The sequence below is a fragment of the Gymnoscopelus microlampas genome (assembly GCF_963454915.1).
Source record: "Gymnoscopelus microlampas genome assembly, chromosome: 10".
NCBI classification, from domain to species: Eukaryota; Metazoa; Chordata; class Actinopteri; order Myctophiformes; family Myctophidae; genus Gymnoscopelus; species Gymnoscopelus microlampas.
The window spans coordinates 46,057,505-46,078,129 of NC_139947.1; the positions used below are offsets into that span (position 1 = coordinate 46,057,505).

At 43.0% G+C, this 20,625-nt stretch overlaps 1 protein-coding gene across 4 annotated transcripts; it reads right to left on the reverse strand.

Moving 5' to 3' along the window:
- Positions 1-7,687: 7,687 nt before the first annotated feature.
- LOC311054396 (phosphatidylinositol 4,5-bisphosphate 3-kinase catalytic subunit gamma isoform) lies at positions 7,688-18,697 on the reverse strand. Of its 4 annotated transcripts, none has more exons than XM_084070326.1 (13): positions 18,545-18,697; positions 17,871-18,110; positions 16,027-17,216; positions 14,318-15,329; positions 13,866-13,931; positions 12,939-13,158; positions 12,715-12,809; positions 12,110-12,253; positions 11,507-11,597; positions 10,632-10,762; positions 9,896-10,007; positions 8,928-9,085; positions 7,688-8,646 (listed from the first exon to the last, which is right to left on the reverse strand). In XM_084070326.1, exons 1-13 carry the CDS (start codon positions 18,587-18,589, stop codon positions 8,389-8,391), a joined length of 3,762 nt encoding a protein of 1,253 aa, XP_083926452.1. In that variant the 5' UTR covers positions 18,590-18,697; the 3' UTR covers positions 7,688-8,388. The 4 variants fall into 4 exon arrangements, with proteins under 4 accessions (XP_083926452.1, XP_083926455.1, XP_083926454.1 ...); XM_084070329.1 differs by having other exon boundaries at positions 17,871-18,119; positions 18,545-18,645; XM_084070328.1 differs by lacking the exon at positions 18,545-18,697 and adding an exon at positions 18,451-18,516.
- Positions 18,698-20,625: the final 1,928 nt, after the last annotated feature.

Sequence of the window (20,625 nt, forward strand, 5' to 3'; positions counted from 1 at the left end):
TATCTATCTATCTATCTATCTATCTATCTATCTATCTATCTCTCTCTCTCTCTCTCTCTCTCTCTCTCTCTCTCTCTCTCTCTCTCTCTCTCTCTCTCTCTCTCTCTCTCTCTCTCTCTCTCTCTATCATTTCTCTTTCTCTCTCCTGGCCCCATATTATCGCTGCTTGCAGCTATATTTATTATTATTATTATTATTATTACCCTTATTATTATTATTATTATTATTATAAAAGAAAGAACTGATAGTTGTAGCAGACCTGCAGTTTTCTGGGAGTTTGTTCCAGGTATGTGGTACATACAAACTGAACATAATCATTGACTCCATGACACACAACAGATGCTCCAGTGAAGCCAGTGAACCAGCTAACAGCACCTGTTCATCTGCATGATGATGCCCTCTAGTGGGAAACAGCTCTACTTGCATCACATACACATCACGTACACATACTGTACTTCAAGCACCTGTTCAAACAATTTCACCTGCATGTGTGTCCTGGTAAATACATACAACAATACAGCATATGACATGACAATGCTTCCATTCAAATCCATTCAACAAATGGCCGTGGAATCACGAGACTCTCTGATGTTGTAATTCGTGCTGTAAGTAGGCCAGTACCTCTTTACACGTGGCTGTTATGGTGATTTTCTTTAGATAGAGAGAGAGAAGGAAGGTTTTGCTAACCCAAACAATATTGTTTTGTCTGAAGAGCTACACAGTAAATTTGATTGATACATCTTTATGATATATTTATTGAGCACTGTAAAAATGTTTGTTACAGAAAATGCACATCAAAAATTAATTTTACAAAATATATGTGTATGTTTTTTGTGTGTGTACAACCGTTTTCTTAATACAATTCATAATTCAGTGCATTTTTTCATCCATTTATAATCCATCAGATAAAGTAACCGTGTAGAAACCAATGAAGGTTATCATGATGATTGATTGTGCATCATTCTATATATAGCATAGAGTTATAGATATATATAGTGGCTCAGAGTACAGGAAAAAGGATAAGCAAGGAGAGGCTGTAGGTACTCTTGAGCTGAGTGAGAGCAGTCTTCCTCTGCTACTACAAGACTGTGAACGTATTTTAAATCCCCCGTTTGATCTGCCACTAACCAGTGCCCCTTGTAGGATGTGCTCATTAATGCACCTTGAATTATTGGATGGCAGAATATCCATTAAATCAGAAGGTGCAACACAGACACACTAGGTGGATTCAAGTGTGTCATAGCTCTGAGGGAATGGCTTTCTGGGTTCAGTGGGAAGAAGAGGGGCCTTGGCATGAAGCAACTGCGCAGAGAAAGCCTGTCGGAGCTGAGCCAGATTGAACATGGTTATGACCCCTGCCATGCGCCTCTGGTGACCTCGTCTCCTCTGCCATGCCTCAACTGTAGTGGCCTCAGTTACATGTACCTGTATCACCTAAGTGGGAAGGGAAGAGGAGACAGGAAAGATGCTATAGGAACACAGAGTACATACACAATCCTCAGTGTTAACTTATCCATTTATACTGTAACTCTGAGAGTGCACAAATGTAACCACATTTGTTTACATTAGTGCACTCCCAGAGTTAAATGAAGAGGGTGAGTGTATGTATGCATGTATTTAACCTTGTTGTAAGTGGCCTGGTTTTCCTCCTGGTCAAGCAGTATTCTGGTGGAGTGTTCTCTCAAAGCCTCCCAGAGAGCTACAGCACTCACATGATCTATGATCCAACAACATCAGCATCTTAGATTACACTTCCATCCATTACAGGCTTTCCGGGGGTAGTCATAGAGCAAGGGGTTTATTAAACAGTTTAAGTAAGTCTATGTCTGTGACAATTATTCATATTCATCAAAGTACTGCAGGGCTATTTGTTTTATTTTTTATATTCTTAGAGTCAGCTTTATTTGTGTTTGTTTAAGTGATCTTCGGTAGTGTTGTTGTTGTTGTTTTTACAGAGAATTTCTGTAAAACGAATGCATTTCTGAAATGCATTAGTTTTTGTATTTATGCCCCAAATATGGATAGGTTCAAAGTATTTATCTTGTTGTGTGTACCTCCCATGTGTTGGATCAGCAGGTTATACCAGGCAGAAGGTTGTGTGTGAACAGGAGATGGAACAAGGAAGTAATCTGCCATCTCCTTTCCAAACAACCTGAAAACATCACACACACACACGCCCGCACACAGGCACACACACGCACATGCATGTATCCATGTGCACACAGACACATACGTGCACACTCACTCACGCACACAAACAGATATGATAAACAGGATTATTCCAAGAATAAGTCAGAATTGTTCAGCACTCAAATCCCATAAGTGTGTCTTTCTCCATGCAATTTATAAAATACCCGTTTCTTTCTCTGAAAAATCTACTCTTCACAGAAACTGTTCACAGAAAGAAATGTGCTTGTGTACAGTGTCGTTTTAAAGACTTTTATTTTTTTACACATCAAGTGAGACCATTATTGTACAGTTGTAGTTGAAAGAGCAATAGAAAGGTGACAAAAATGTTGTGTTGATATTGTTGCTAGCCAGTATATTGTCATAGTGGCATGCAATGTTTGATCACATGGTGAGTTTTAATCCAGTGCTGCTAGCAAAGACCATTACCTGTGCAGGTGTTGGCGGTAGTCTTCCTCAGTCCCAGCATTGGTCCGGCTGCGAGGCTCACACAGTCCAGATTCTCCTGTGTCCAGTTCAGACAAACTCTTCTGCCATGTGTCAGAGCTGTTGGAGTTGAGCTCAGCTGCAGGAGCTTCAAGCAGGTCAGGTATGGGTGACTGCTGAGGTGTGTGTCCCGGGTCATTGGAGGAATTGTCTTGTGTCCTCATGTCCTCATGTGAAAAGGTTGTTCTGCACCATGGATGGAGAGGTATAAACAGCAGTGATTCTCAACGTTTTTCATTTCAAAGACCCCCAGTTTGATATGCATGATTAGACCACAGACCCCCATTTGATACGGTTCTTAACTCTGGGACCTCAATCTACTATGTAATCCTCAGTGTTAATTTGACTCTGAGAGTGTACAATTACGGGTCCATTTGGTTCCGTATGTACACTCTCAGAGTTACAGAGCCTTAAAGGTCCATTAATTTGTTCCTAACAATCAATGCTTTTGCCCCCTCAAGGACCCCACGTTGAGAACCAGTGATCTACACAGTATGTCAAAGACAAGTGCAACTCATAAAGCACTATAGCACACACAATAGTCTACACAACCCCAAATGTTTTTGTTTTTACGGTATAAAATATACATTCACTTATATTCTAATGGTGATCTACTTGACAACAGTGCATAACATAAAGATATGTTTTTTTAATATATATAATTAGTAGAGAAGATTGGAGATTTGGAGTGAATAGGTAGATTTCTTTCAAGAAGATGTTTAAAAAAACTAAACCAAAAACACCAGCTTTAGTCCACTTTAGAGATAGAGAGAACATGCACAATAAAATCCTCAGTGTTAGTAATTTATCCATTTGTTACTCTGAGTGTACAAATGTAACAATGGCTCCATTTGGTCAAATTGTTTACACTCTCAGATTTAAATTAACAGGAAAATGTGTGATATTCCCTAATTCCCTTCACCTACCTGCTCCTCTTGTCAGGAGAGTCGTGGCTGTCTTGCTGCATCCTCTGGACAGGTTTGATTCTGGTAGGGCGAACCTCTTGTCTTTCTGAATTTGAGCTGCTTTCGGCAGACAGCTACATTCAGATTAGAAACTGACTTGGCATTCACATGCTTCCATGTGGTCCCCTCCCTCCAGGGGGGGTTCGGAGGGTGACTTCTCTGCCCACAGAGAGGTGCTGGTTGCTTGGCTACACCACTGCAAGCACAGAGCACAAAAATCTGCTCCAAACACTCTATCCAGCCTCACCTCCTCCTGGGTGACAACAACCATCTGTGTGTGTGTGTGTGTGTGTGTGTGTGTGTGTGTGTGTGTGTGTGTGTGTGTGTGTGTGTGTGTGTGTGTGTGTGTGTGTGTGTGTGTGTGTGTGTGTGTGTGTGTGTGTGTGCGTGTGTGCGTGCGTGCGTGTGTGTGTGTGTGTGTGTGTGTGTGTGTGTGTGTGTGTGTGTGTGCGTGCGTGTGCATGCAGGTCATTCTCACTCCCACCTGCACACTAGCTCTGTTAATAAACAACTATACACACTAGTCAAAAGTTAACGAAGAGCTGGTAGCAGTGAGTAAGACAAAAACAAAATAATGACTGTGAAAATGTATGTGCATTTTGCAAAAGTTTGCCAATGAAATGTAATGTACAGTAAGAATATGCAATGGACAGCAAATGTTTTTAATTATTAACATAACAAATCAGAGCTTCTCAGCTTGGAGAAAGTTTGGATGGCAGTCATAGCCATTTGGAATGGAACCTGTAAAGTCTTTCCTCCGAGGTGGAAAGACTGGTGACGCGAGGTTAGTAAAATCTGACTGATACATCTTGATCACATGACTCCACAGATAATATGTACCCATTTGAGTGAGTTTTGGACTGAATTTGTTGGAGTAGTAGCCAAAAGTGTGTTTTGAAGAAAACGCGAAATTGCTGGAAATGTAGTCTGGCACAAATGGCTAGCACAAACGTGTGGAGTGATCCTAGGAAACCATGGAAAAAAGATTTTGATTAGCTGTTATAGCGCCACCATGAGGCCGATTTGAAAGGTCTATGGTCTAGGGGTTCTTCCTTGGACTACTGGCAGTGTGTGCTAAGTGTCACAGCAATAGAGCGTGCCAAAAATCCTGAAGGGGGCGTCAACAAGTGTCTTTTGGTAGCAGCGGACATCTTTGAGGGGTATAAACCAGGTTGACTTAACATTGTCCAAAACAAACATGTCTGCGCTACTATACCACTTAAACCCTATATACTATGACTGGGGTCCCCCAGGGGTTTAAACTTCCCCTCCTTTTCCCCTCTACTCCAAATCTCACAGAAAATGACAAATCAGTGCCAAATGTTTGCCCAGAGTAGGGACGCATGGGTTCGTAATTATGTTTAAGCCCTATTCACACATTTTCAAAAATAGTAGATCTACAGACACAGTTTGTAGATCTGCTATTTTTTTATAATGCTTGAACATTTATGAAAATGTATATTTGCCCCTAATGACATGCCCAAAATAAGGACGCCAGAGTGGTTAACCCTGCAGATCATCACCGCCACCACATCATGCATTTCAAGATGCTTTTAGAATCACTCACTGTTGTGAGTGAGACACAGACATGCCGTTATATGCACTGGTCTTTGCTTACATATTGCGGTTCCCTTTCAACGCAACCGATTTCAAATGGTGCTAGAAAACTTCCAATCCACTCTGAACACCAAAGGAAATCAGTCGAGCTGTGAGGTGACGTTAGGCCAAACGTGCGCCACTGATGGACGTTGTCTGTCTGACCTGACCTGGAGAAGGGAGAGAGGCAATGCAGAATACATGAGACAAAATGGCTATGTCATTTGTTTCTTTCTCTCACGTGAGATTAAACTGAGGAATCATGTGCTTTCCCTTCCTTGAGGCTCTGAAAGAACTGTCCACACACGCACGCAGGCACACGCGCGCACACGCACACACAAACACACACACACACACACACACACACACACACACACACACACACACACACACACACACACACACACACACACACACACACACACACACACACACACACACACACACACACACACACACACACACACACACACACACACACACACCCTTTTAGGGGGGCCAGGGACGCCATGCGGTGTCATAACTGGTTAGCCACGGGACACTGCAGCTCAAAGGGGTAAACCCTGAGTTTGGACATGGCTACAACATTGAGATATAGACATTAAACTAAATGACAGAGATGAGGGAGAAAGTGAGTGAGTGAGTGAGTGAGTGAGTGAGTGTGAGAGAAAAAGAGAGAGGTCAACAAGACACAGCTATTATTTGACCATATGAAAAGAAAACAGATTCCGTTTTTATTTGATATAATTGATATAGATATTGTTTGTTGGTGGAGTAGTCCACACACAGCTAAGCTGTGTATATAGCCTACTTCCCTAGCAAGCTGGCAAAGGTGAAGTGAGGAATAAGAGGCTAAGCTAATAGAGGCTTTACAGTTATAGGTTGCCACAGAGAAGTTCTAGGAAGTCACTGGTTTATTGCAACTGTGCATTGGAGAATTCATTTTAGACAAAAAATTGCATTTTGTAATTGGGACTTGGTAGAATGCACAGTACGTGGCATAGCATAATGAGTACACTGGTAGGAGCTTACATGGGAAGTATTTTTCTCTCTCTCTCTCTCTCGCACGCGCACGCACACGCACACGCGCACACACACACACACACACACACACACACACACACACACACACAACACACACACACACACACACACACACACGTGTACGTCAGGCCTGTTCACACAGTATAGTATGAAAAAAGAGGAGAAAGAAGCAACATACCAATTTCTCAGGATCTCAGGTTGTACGCTCCAGCTTGGCAGCACCTCAATCAGCTCTACAACACTATCTAATGAAATGTAAAAAAGAATACACAAGATATCAGAGAGGTTTACAATAAAGGAAAAAACATGAAATTATCATATTCAGAAAAAAACTAAAAGAATAAAGGAGATTAAATGAAACCGAAGAAAGAAAGAAAAACTAAGTACTGTATAGTAAATTATAGATAATCAGAGAGAGATCTGGGGAGAGAGAAAGACAGAAAGACAGACACACACACACAGGGGGAAAGACAAATAAATGCAACAACCTTCAAAGAGCAAAAGTGAAAATAAAGATAGAAATTAAACGAAAGTGAAAATAAAGACTGACCAATCAAAAGTAGTCCATGTGGTCTGAGGCCATGTGGTGGCGATGCCGTCTTGCGGTGAGTCTGACAGCAAGGGATCTAGGGCACTGTCTCCTGTTTGCCCCCATTCCACTGCCCTGCAGTTCATCACCAACCCCTTCAATGCATCCCCTCTTCCTCCACATGGACCCCCCTCCCCTGCACTCCGCCTCGCTATCTCCTCCTTTCCCTTCATCCTTTTACCCGTGCACCATCTTGCTTTCTCTGCTGTTCTTCTGCATTCATGTGTGTGTGTGTGTGTGTGTGTGTGTGTGTGTGTGTGTGTGTGTGTGTGTGTGTGTGTGTGTGTGTGTGTGTGTGTGCGCGCGCGCGCGCGCGTGCGTGTGTTGCTCCTCCCATGTGGCCTTAATTGTACTACAATGACAATTGTTCTATGTGAGTCGCCCACGCTGAGACCTCAAGGTCTGCAGCTGCTGTGCAAAGTCTTATTCAATTAACTAAGAACTGTATCATGATAATAAGTGTATACTTTATATTCTATTCCACCTCCATAAAAAAAAGGGTTAATCTCTTTTGTTATCATTTCTAAAGTTTATTCAGGACAAAGTTAAAATTCTAGAAAGCATACAATAATAGCAATGACTTGACTTGAGTTCAGTGAACGATCATTTTGTTTTGTTCATAATATCCATGTTTCCAAAATTATAGGCACTAATTATTAATGTGAATTAAAACAGGCCGCATCGTCTATCTGTCTAGTGTATGTCCCGCTTCAAATTAGCTTAACAATTGACACAGTGCATGTATGTCTGAAAAAGAGCAAACATTTTTTGAGCTAAAAGAAATACAGATTGATAAACAACAAGAGCAAAAACACTCAACTAAACTTGTACTGTGTGTTATTAGTTAAATCATTATAACGTTCACATGTAAATCCTACTTTACGTAACATTGTAATTGTAATATTGTAAATCAAAATGGTAAATTTTTCTAATCAAGTGGACAGGGTGCTAATAAATCAATTATACAAACATTACAGGAGCATGTACAGAGTCAACAGGAGTGTAGCCTTTGTTCACTGAACAAGAGTGTTGATTACTTACCTGGTTAAATTTTTTTTAACCAGGTTCAAGGTTTTTGTGTTCTAATGGAAATTTCCCCTCAGCTGCAGTTTGACTTTTGACTTAATCCTCCATCAACCACAAATATACACCAGGAGGGCAGACGCCCCCTGACATAGTACCTAGCAGGACATCAATGGCTTATGACTTACAGTACTGGTTCTCGACCACCAGGGGTCCTTGAGGTTGTTCCAGGGGTCCACAGCTAAATGGTTGATAGTTAGGATTGGGAACCAAATGGGCCCTCACTGGTCCATTTGTTTCGGTATATACTGGGGTCCCAGAGATAAAAATGTTAGCGAATGTGGCCGTGGGTCTGTGGCCGTGGGTCTGTGCCCTAATAACGCATATGAAACAGGGGGTCCTTAAAAAGGCTGAGAATCACCAGAGTAGCCTACTGTCCTGTGAGTACTGTGAATTTATGAGCATGAGTTGTTTAAAATAACAGGTAGTTCAACAGGTCTACTTGATGCCCGCCACCATGTGAATCCACCAGTTAGCCTGTACGGTCCAGCCCAGCTGCTCACACAAGGCAATCTGCTGGTGGAAGTGCTCCCTGGCCACCTCCTCAGCACGGTCCTCCTGTAGCGCCTCCCGCAGGTAGTGCATGTCCTCTGCACTGCTCAGTTCAGGGATCCCAGTCAGCAGCATGAGGGAGAACAGGGTGACCAGCAGACGCGAGTGGGATCGCAACAAGAGGTATGCCTGAGTGCACGTGTCCTGCAGGAGGGGAGAGGAGAGGCCAGCCTGTGATACTGTATCTGTGATGTATGACTCCAAATTTTCTGTCCGATCAGATCCCCTTTGACTTCCACTATAAAATGTAAGTTTTATATTTCAAAACGTATAAAACCTAATAATGTGGAAAAAATGCATGGAGGTACTTCCTTAGCGTACTGGCCGTCTACTGGGCACACACGCACACGCACACGCACACGCACACGCACACGCACACGCACACACACACGCACACACACACACATCAAATCAGGCGTTCTTACCCTGAACCGTTGGAAGTAGAGGCTGGTGCGACCTTTGACCCTGCCCATGACATAGAGGAAGTCAGGTGTGAGGACAAACGGAACGCGCTCCCTGTTCACGCCCAGGAAACGCTTCCTGTGGCCCAGGATGTGGCCAAAGTCTATATGAAACAGGTTCCCTGAGAAACCGGACAAAACATCAAAATCATATAGCTGCAGCATTCATTTATGCACTTAACCACATTTGTTCCTTAAATTAATTCACAATTTTGTTTTTCTTCATTCAGTTGAATGAAGTGAATGCTAACTTTCTGATTACAGACCGTGTGATTGACAAGCAAATCAACGCTGCCTGTAACCAAATAATAACTAGCTCTCCAGGCCTCCAAAGAGGATGTAAATGTTTTACATACACATTTTTACACTTTCAGAGTTAAAGCTGCTATATAACTTTTCTAGTGAATAAAACATTAAATAACAACTGGGGTGGTTCGTGGTTGGTTGTCTCCCTGCTCTTATACTGAGAGATCTATTGTATATATTCTGTGGTTCGGTAGGACCACTACTGGTTGACAAGAAGTATTGCATGAAGCTCCCTTTGCCCGAACCTTAGCTAATTTCACCACTCGCACGGGAGAATCCTGGGCAGTACATGAATCTTGCAGATTGCAGCTTTCAATTTCACTTTCATTTAGAGTTTACCACATGAGTCCTATAGTATCTCTATTCTGGACAAGTCATAATAGACTAACAGTCTGCAAAAATAGGCGAACATTCGGCGAAAACAGCCTTTTTACAAGTTCAACACATCGCAATATGTCGCATTGTAGGCTTGGTGATCAGCTATTTTCAGTGAGGAGATTTGCTATAGAGGGAAAAAAGAGAGGGCCAAGTACAGACCCCTGGGGGACCCCAGTCAACGAAGTACATGGTTTAAATGGTTAATTTAACACAGCAGATTTTACTGTGTATACAGTAATTTTGCATACCTTGGTCTGTGACCATGATGTTGTCATTGTGGCGGTCTCCTATCCCAAGGACGTAGGTGGCCACACAGTACCCAGCACAGGAGTTCACAAACCTCTCCACTGACTGGCAGTGCTGTAATCAAATGAGATCCTCAGTGTGGTCCCATGGTTCCGCACATGGCACTAATAGTATGGGATTCTGTGTGCACTAGGCTATACACAAGCTTACTGGGGGTGTGTCAGTTATGGGCATCACTTCCTGTTGTCAGTCATTCACTTCATTTGAGGGATCAAATCAGACAACAATAATGTGGGGACACAACCTGAAAGAAATCAAAAGGGTCATATTAGTCTGCCTACTTATCCTACAAGATATCACACCACACAGCTGACTCAAATTAATGATCAATGCATATTATCAAGCACTGAAGTCACCATTCAAATCTCCATGAAGGTATTGGTGTCACAGCAGCAACTGCAGCCAGTCAGAATGAAACACAATACAGGAGTTAGGCTACAGCTAAGAGCAAGTGTCAAGAGCCATTGATTATTAATTTGAATCAGCTGTGTGGAGGGAGATCTTGTAGTGAAGTAAGCAGACTAATATGACCCTTTCGGATTTCTGTCAGGATGTGTTCCCACATTATTATTGACTGACACAGATCACTCAAATGAAATGAATGACTGACAACAGGAAGTGATGCCTATAATTCATGCAAGGCCAATGGGACACTGGAAACTTGTGGATATGACTTACAATTTCCTGAAATGGGCATTTGTTCTTTAGCCACTCAAACAAAGCATCATTCGCAAAAGCTGCGGTGTTTCCTCCCTGGGTCTTCTGGACTGTAGCGATGGTCACTGCATCCCTTACAATCTCTATCATACCTGTTGAATAGGATTCTTAATTATTAAGCAGATATTTATGTACAATAGGTATATATTGGCATTGGATTATACACATATAGATTATGTTTAACAATGTTTTAAACAAACAGTCAAAGTCCTTTTTTCAAAGGCATAAAGGTATAAAGTCGTTCAGTTTTGTGTATGTGTGTGTGTGTGTGTGTGTGTGTGTGTGTGTGTGTGTGTGTGTGTGTGTGTGTGTGCGTGCGTGCGTGTTTGCGTGCGTGCGTGCGTGCGTGCGTGCGTGCGTGCGTGCGTGCGTGCGTGCGTGCGTGGAGCTAATCTTGCAAAACTCTTCACATATATATACATATGTATAATGTATATGTTTTGAAATATACAACTCAAATTTTATAATGGAAGTGTACTGGGCTCTGTTTGGGGCTGAAACCTTTCCCAAATTTGGCGTCATACTGTAGGTCATAGATATGTCATAGACACACTACATGAAGTCTGAGATCAACATGGGAGCTACACCATTAGACTCATCTTGGTTTGTCTTTGGATATGATATTGCACTCCTCGATGTCCTCTGTCAAATAGTATTAAAAAAAACGGTACTGAGAAATCACTGACAGCTTTTGCAATACTAATGGAAATGAATGGAATCAACTAGTCAGTAGCTGGTCTAGGTTTACTGGCAAAGTGATTTCATCAGGAGGGGGAATAATCTCTGGCAAAAAGGTAAAGGAGAATGTTTACTAAAGGTCTGCTGGTGTACTGTACCTATGTTCTGTCCTGTGGAGATGCAGCCATAGGGTACTAGACACAGGTCCAGGGATCTCTCCTGCCAGATGGAATCCATCACCATCAGCGTCTTGATCATTGAGATTTGACGAGGGTTTCATAGTTATTGGTTACCGACAATGTCAACCGCCCTACTGACCATATTCACCCAGCGGCCATTTGTCCGGCTGTGTGAACACGGTCACTAGGCAAGGTTATTATAATTAACTAAATCTAACAAGGAGAAAAAAAGTCCTTAATTAGATAATATTTAATACGTACATGAGCCTAGTATTTTAGGGGGATATGTTTTTATATTACACAATACTTTTCACCCCTGCATAGCCTACAATAAAAAAAATAAACTAAAACTAATTCTAAAACCAATAAATACTAAACTAAAACCAAGCCTTCAGCTAAAAAACAACAACACTAAACTTCACTAGCAAAATCACTTTAAAACAAAAAAATGAAGTAACTAAAAAGTTAAAAGAAATAGAAAAAAGAAAACAAATCTAATGAAAAAATCAAAACCATTATAACCCTGCGACCGTGTAGCCTATACATAATATGGCATGTATGGTGTAGTGATGGCGTCCTGACCTGAATCACCAGCATGTCCTGTCGGAGGTCGTCCCCCAGTTTGAAGATGATGCCCACAGGCGTGGCAGAGATCGGGGAGGGCATGGAACAAAATTCCAGCCACAGCGGCTTCTTTTTGGAGGCCATTACTTTACATTTGTCCAGCTGAAGGGTGTGAAGGGCATATGGTGTGATGATGAGTTGTTCATTGTAAAATCCTCAGTGTTCATTTATCCATTTATACTCTCTGCGTTAAATTAACACTGAGGATTTTACTGTGTGCACTACACAATTCAGTAAAGCAGTAGCATGTATTCCTGCACATTCACATTTATATTTGTGGGGACACTTAGCACACACGCACACACACACACGCACACGCACACGCACACGCACACGCACACGCACACACACACACACACACACACACACACACACACACACCGACACACGCACACGCACGCACACACACACACACACACACACACACACACACACACACACACACACACACACACACACACACACACACACACACACACACACACACACACACGCATGCATGCACATACATACAATACATACATATTACATACATTAGAACATATACATAGTTCTACTCTTACCAAGATCTTTCCGGCTCTGATACGAGGGTCAAAGGGCACCAGAAATTCAGATGGAAGGTCAGAGTTTCTAAGAAGCTCCTGAAGCTTCATGGCAGCTAAAGACACATCACACAACACAACATCCTCACATGTTTACACTTTTACGCCTATTTCTTGGATAATACAATTAAATTAAAAAATCGCTAAGAATATAATCGATGGTTGCAGCCATTGTTTAGTCCCACCTGTTGCAGGTAGGTCGGTAGGGTAGAGTTGTTTGATCTGGCAGGCGACGACCTCCAGAGCCCTGACAGCCTGGACTTGCTCCTCAAAGCCATCCAGCATGGCCTGACCGCAGCCCAACAGATACGCCTCCAGAACGACTGCCATGCGCTGGCGGAAGTATGGACACCCCGCCACCTCACTCCGCACATACCAGAAGAAGAAATGTCCAATCCTCTTGCTCTGCAGGGGAACAACCATAGAGTTAAAAATACAACACAAGGGCAGAGGACCTGGGTGACTAATCCATTAAGACATGAGGCCGATTCTAAAAATGTCTAAATCCAAACAGTTTTCTGAAACTGAATGTTGCTATATCAGTGGTGCTCAAACTTTTTCATGTCAAGCACCCCCAAAATGATATGTATTTGGCTGCCAACCCCATCTCAAAATATTTTGTTCCAAGGACCCCCAGAAGCAAAGATTTGAGTTACAAATGTTTGCTTGAAAAGATATACATATTCAAAGATGTGCACACATGTTCACAATAAAAAAAAAATAGCAGATCTACAAGCTCATAGCGCAGCAAATGTGAATTGAATCACGGGGCTCAATAATAAATTCTTCAATTATTCTTTTATAAAGGCAAAGATTACTATGAAACACTATGTCGCCTATCAATTGAGATTAATCACAAGGACAGATATTGCAAGAATCACAAACTACGTCACTTGTAATTGGTCATGATTACACTAACTCAATATCTAGTAGGCAGTAAAATCATCACTGTTAATGTATCCATTTGTAACTCAGAGAGTGTACAAATGTAATGAGAGTTAATTTAACAGTGAGGATTTTAAGGTGTAAGGAAAAATACTTCCAACAGCAGTAGTTCTAATGTGTTATGTGTTGTGAATGCTGACTATCTAGATTAATACTACTTGACTCACACGAAGGGCTCTCCGGATGAGGTACCGAGCCAGGAAACTATCATGATATGGTTCCACTTTGAGGATCTGTATGACATAAGAACATATACATGAAATGAAGTAATACAGTAGTCAAACAGCCAGTAAATATTATATCAATAATTATTGCATATCACTTCAATAATCAAAATATGAAATTGTAACCAAAGGCCAATGCAAAGCTGCTGGGCATAGCTTTTCTATCTGTCTGTCTGTCTGTCTGTCTGTCTGTCTGTCTGTCTGTCTGTCTGTCTGTCTGTCTGTCTGTCTGTCTGTGTGCATAGTTGAGGCTCCTCTCCTTTTATTAGGGTGTCTGGCTGTTTGTAATGGCATTTTCAGCACCCTCTGGTGGACACATTTGCAGACAGCATGACACAAATACATACAAACAGACTGCCTCAATAGTTTGCACATGGAGCAACTAAGAAAACTACCTGCACCAGCTGCAGCAGATACTTCAGTACTTCATCATTAGACAGAATCTCCAGTCTCTGGACCGCCAGTCTCCTGACCCGCTCGTCGATAAAATCCACACCAAGCAACTCCAGGGCCACTGACAGGTCCAGTTCTCCGGGCTCCCAGTTGCCCAGGAGCCAGTGGACATCTTCAACCACGTCACGCTTCACCCAGTCAGTGCTCCGCAGGAACTGGGGTAGGTTGGAGGCGTAGCGGAAACTCTCTTCCCGGAACCTCCGGAGACGAGACCTGTTTGTGGCACTCACCGGAGAGTGGGATCTTAAGGTCTGAGGAGGATCTGCTGAGAGGTGCTTGGAGGATGTGGACGGCTGTGGGGCTAGTACAGCGGAGGTAGGGGAATTTGCACCAGTGAGGGCAGTGGGGAGGGAATTTGGTGATGAAGAAAGGTTGGAATCCTCAGAGGAGGAAATCGTGGTTGTGGAGTTGCGGACATACGACCGCCTTTTAAGAGGCAGCCCAGGGGGGGAAGGTGGCCTGCTGTCAGAGAGCGGGGCAGACGTCAGTGTGGAGTGTTGGAAGGCGGGGGCACACAAAGGTGACACGGCGGAGAGAGGAGGGCTGGTGCCAGGTGTAGGGGAGAACTGTCCTGACCCGGCTGAGGAGGTTGCACGCGCAGGCTTGGTCATGCAAGAAAAGAGGCCAGTATCAGGAGAACTCGAAGAGATAGGAGAGGCAGTGGAGGCTGAGGACGCGGAATTACATCGCGCCAGATCAATGGAGGAGGCGAGCGTGGAGGAGATGTGCTCTGGGCTTGCCGGCGGGGATGTGAAGGCTACAGGTGGAGTCGTGCAGTTGGGGAGGACCACAGGGAAATTGTAGCGGTCAAGAAGGAAGGTGATGGCCATGGAATCGGTTATGTCAGGGTTGGTGGCTGATGACAACTTGTCTGCTGGGTAGGCGAACGCTTCCTCCTCCAGCTCTGGGTAGGGCCACATGTGGAGAGTGTGAGGGCCCTGGCTAAGGAGAGACCTGTAGGTGGCATTATGGAGTCAATTCGATTTATATTTATTTAGCATGTTTCATACAATGTAAACTATATGTGTGCACATTACAAAGCACATTACCGTAATCTAACTGGTTGAAGATGTATGCATGCTCCAGTTTACAGAGTCAGACAGTGGCAAGAACCTCCTGACGTTGGACATGATTTTAAATGATAAACACTGTCTTTGTAATATTAATGGAGTTGTTCCGATACTGACACATATGTCTTCGATACGGCCTAAAATGCTGGTTTCGGTATCGGCAAGTATGCAAGTATATGCACTGATGATAGCTCATTTATGCTAATCAATTTGTTATTGATTTGAATGTTTTGTTTTTAAGTTGATGTTGTAGGCCTACTACTGTTTTACAATGTTACTGTACTGTTGAAATATCTTGTTACTAAATTGTGGCTGCACTACAACAATTTATTAAAGGTTGTTTGTGTGTTTTCTTTATCTTGTTTTTCAGTTATGATGTATTGGAACATCTCGAAATATTAGTAACGGATGATATGGGCATCCAGTCATGGGCTGATCTTCAGCGTTTTCAGCATCCATTTTGTTGTTAAAACACTCAGTCTGTTGCATGTGTGTCTGCATTTACCAGAGAATAACTGATAGAATAAATATTACAATAAAAAATATGAGGCTAGACATTTGACACAAAAATGCTAACTAACCTGTGGTCAATGAGTAGAAGGTTGACAAAGTACAGCACCTTCCCCTTCCCTTTCTGCTGGCAGTCTGGTGCCTTATTGGCTCCAGAGGACAGGGTCTTGGATTCTCTAGCTGCACCATTGCTGTCATTGGTGTTGATGGTGAGGCCCAGCTTGGTCCCACGTGGCAGGTTCCTGAGCAGCATGTCAAACTCCAACCACTCATTCCATAGCACCTCATCGGCAAAGTCCTTTGGAGAGGACACAACCGTGGAAAGAACCTTGTTACCAAGAAGTATAGAGACTTCCACGTAAGCAGACTGAGGAGCTTTGTTGGGAGGTATTGGGATGTCAAAGCCGAGGAGTTTAACTCTGAATCTCCTGTCGCAGTCCCACAAAGAGATCATGAAGACATCGTCCAAGTCCTTCCCTTCCAGCCGGAGGTCCTCATGGGAGCTGGACTGGCCAGTGAAACTGTCGACAAGTGGCCAGTCGATGACCGTGGGACCCTCATCGATGATCTGCGCCACGGGGACCACAGAGAGGTGGACTTCCTGGTTGGATTTCATACACTGACGAACCCAGAGGAAATCACTGAGGGAAAAGTCACCAGTTAAAAACTCCTCCCTCCCTGAGACTTTCAGAACCAGACCGTCTAGTGGATCACAGTCAAACCCCTGGTCAGCCATCACCTGTAGGAAAACTTTGAGAAGAATGTCCGGCGTCACTGTGAGGTCTACCTTCACAGTGAAGCTGATCCGGTTCAAGTGATGGAGGGTGACAGGGAGTTTTCTGCTCAGGTGAGCCTGCAGGTCCTTGGGGATGGGGAAAGATGTGGTCCAGGGCTCTGTGGCATAGGCCTTTTCATCTCGACTGTTCAGCTCCAGTCGCCTCGATGATGCCAATTTTCTGCGTGTGAATGTGAGCTCCCCCAATCTGTCGGAAGCCTCACTGTCGATGTCGTGACCAATCAGTTGGACCAGACCTTTCTGTTGCTCCCGCCTCTCCTTCAAGTCCACTGCAGACGGCTGCATGACCACAATCCTCGCCATCTTGCGTCCGATGGTGTCATGCGACCAGGGAATGTCTAACGTCCTCACAATCTGATAGTCATCATAGACCTCATACCAGTCCTGACCCCTGGCATAGAGCAGAAGGTATTCTTCAGGGTCCAGTAACCCCAGTGGGTCAGGAAGCCAGTTCTGCTCCTGTGCCTGCAGACCAAAGAAAATATAGATCAATGATAACTGCTCTGTGGACAGTAAAGTTTAATCTCATGGTTCATGTGAACGGCGTGACTCCAATGTGGATCTCAGACTTCATGTAGTCTGTCTGTGACGTTAGTCATCTATGACGTCAGTCATCTATGCCATATCTATGGTGTTTAACTCCATATTTGGGCAGGATCAGAGCCCTGTTGCCTTCCCTAATAAGAATGTAAGTAAAATCTTTTTAAAAAGTGTGAAAAACTATTTGTGGAGGTATTTCTGTGGCCAACTGTGGCTTACTGCGCACACGGAATTTGGTGCTGATTGTCGGTGCTGATTGTCAGCTATTCACAGACATGAAGTGCACATCAAGTGCACATCATCCAGGGAACCCAGAGGGATATAGGGACATCCTTTGGACACCCTTTGGCGTGGCCTATTGCCAGAGTGTTTGAACATTTTTGAACAATTTTGCCTATAATGACATGACCAAAATAGGGATGCCAGGTTAAGTGGTTAACCCTGATAATATATTTAGTCATACAATGAAAATAGCCGATTTGTACTGGAAAATCAAGTGAACTTTTTTCACTTTATTGTTTATTTTCATCGAGTGAGACGCGGTCGTATGACAAAGTATAGTTTAGGCTTAATGTTTACCTGTATGCAGAGGCGAAGCCGCAGCTGTCTGACATTGCACCGGGCAGGCAGAATGACCTTCAAGTCTGGGCCAGTCCCTACAAAACCATCATCACCGGAAGGCTGTGGAGGTCCTGGCCCAGGGTGGAACTCAAACATGAACAGCAGGCTGTTGTCAGACCAGATCCCAGCCAGTGTTTCTGGTGGGAGCTCCATAGCATGTTGTTCTACGGGCTGATCCAGGAACACCCCAGAGCTCATCTGCAGTTACTTAAAGAGAGAGAGAGAGAGAGAGAGAGAGAGAGAGAGAGAGAGAGAGAGAGAGAGAGAGTATGTGTGTTTGAGAGAGAGAGAGAGAGAGAGAGAGAAAGAGAGAGAGAGAGAGAGAGAGGAGAGACCAACATATATTCTGCATATCAATGATAAAGATGATGTAATTTCCTATTATGCAATAATGCAGTGTTTATTTGACTACTTTTTAAATATTTTTAAATATTTTACTTTTTATATATTTTATATAAATGTATCACATTAGTCTTAGTTCAGTAAGTATGGATCGGACATCCTAATTAGCAACTGAAAAATACAAAATAAATCTTACCTGCTTAAATGCTATTTCTAAATGAAAAGAAACAAGTCTGTGCGCTTGTCTGCACGTAACTGCGACTGTGTGTGACACAGTATGGAGAACTCACCTGAGCTTGGATTCCCTTTCTGTAACTGCTTGAGGACTTCCTCATTCTTTTGTGACTCTGTACCAGAAGTGTACAGATACATGAAATGTTTTACTGGAAAGGGGTTGCCACCATTGTTCCCCTGTTGTGCTCAGATAACGACTACACAAATAAAATTAACTGACAATTCGCGCAAGTGCCCAATGACGTTACATGAAATGCAATATACATGCATGTATTGAAGCTATTAGCTTTATACAACACATCTGGGTTAGTTATCATGGTAAAAAAAAACTTTTCTTCACTGACTCACTGACAGCAGTCTGCTGCAAAACCTGTATGGCTTCTTCAACTTGTTTGGCTTGTTCACAAGCAAACAGTGAGTTTGTTGAGGTGCTGTAGAATTGTAGGTCAATACAAGCTAAATTCAGCCAAACTTGATTTACATATTTATATATATATATATATATATATATATATATATATATTATATAGTGGAGGTAAGATTCACAATAAAACAGGTGGCTCAGACATAACAGAGCTCACTGAAGGTGAGAGCTCTTTACCACCATCTCTCTAGCTCTTTTAATAAACATAAATTACATTTTCATGTCAGGATACCAATTTTAGTTCCAATTTTGTCTGCTTATTTTTGTTAGTTTGTTTGTTTGTTTCATCACTTCCAATTCCTAACGCTTTTTATCCTGTATCCTGAGTTCTCTCTCCTGATTGGATGAAGTTGGTATCCTGAAGTACTCTATACTATTATTTCCACTGTGCTGTGGTTGCGTAGAATGCATTCTGAGTAAGTTGAACTTGGGGGGATAAGGTCAGAGGAAGTACCCAAGGGCATCCCCTTCTGTGTGTTGTTATGTTTACTGTTACAGAATGTTAAATGCATTTGTTTGTGTACTTAAAGGGGGTGTAAGTGTTGTTGTGTTTCCTGTTAAAATAATTGTTAGCTCTATATTCTGAATCATTGCCATAGAGTTTGTTAAGGTTCTCTTCCATATGGAAGTCCATTGGTCCAAAAGTCAAATAATACATATCTCCAGCTCTGAATAAACAGAAAATACATGTTAACCAGTTGTACATTGTATCTACTGCAGCCTCCCTCATGTCTCATTGTCTACCTCTCTCCGTCTCTCAGCTTTCAGTCATTCAAAGTCTGATTCTTAATTCCTTGTGCTGATTATGTTTGTAGCATATCAAATCACATCAAACAAAGGATGTGACATTTGTTTTCCACAGAGAGCGCTTATTCACACACGCACGCACGCACGCACGCACGCACGCAAGTACGCACGCACGCAAGCACTCACACACACACACACACACACACACACACACACACACACACACACACACACACACAGTGTGTGTATGTGAGAGAGAGAGCGAGAGAGCGAGAGCGAGAGAGAGAGAGAGAGAGAGAGAGCGAGAGAGAGAGAGAGCGCAAGAGAGAGAGAGAGAGAGAGAGAGAGAGAGAGAGAGAGAGAGAGAGAGAGCACTCTGGCTGGTCTTAAACAAAAACCTATTTGCCTGTTCAACTGCAAGACGTGGGTCCATCAAATTCCTTTTGCTGGAACTTAAAGCAGTTCAAACAGCCGTGTGCCATGGCCCTGGTCTTAATAGATTACATGAGATTACATGCCAGTGTGCATCCTAGCAAAACATTTTAATGTCTACTCCTTGGGTTGTTTTTATCATCTTTTCTTTAACTGAAACTATAGGCAACTGTATTTAAAGAGTTGAAGAGGAAAGGAGAAGTGAACGAGGGGTGGAAGTTGAGTGATGGAGGGATTGAAGGCAGACAGTGTGGGGGTGGAGGGGGGATGATGGCATGCCTCCAGGCCTTATTTTAGGGTGGAAATGTCATGTGGATGGCCTGCAGGGTCCAGCTGCTGTGCTGGGGAGCGTCCAGGAATAGGACAAGAAGAGAAGGAGGAGGGAGTATGAGATAGAGCTGTGAATCTCAACCTTTTTAACTTCAAGGGCCTCCCCAGTTTGATATGCATAAGGCCACATAGACCCACATTTGATACATTCTTCTACCTTTGTGATCCTATCTACACTGTAAAATCTGCAGTGTTAATTAAAAG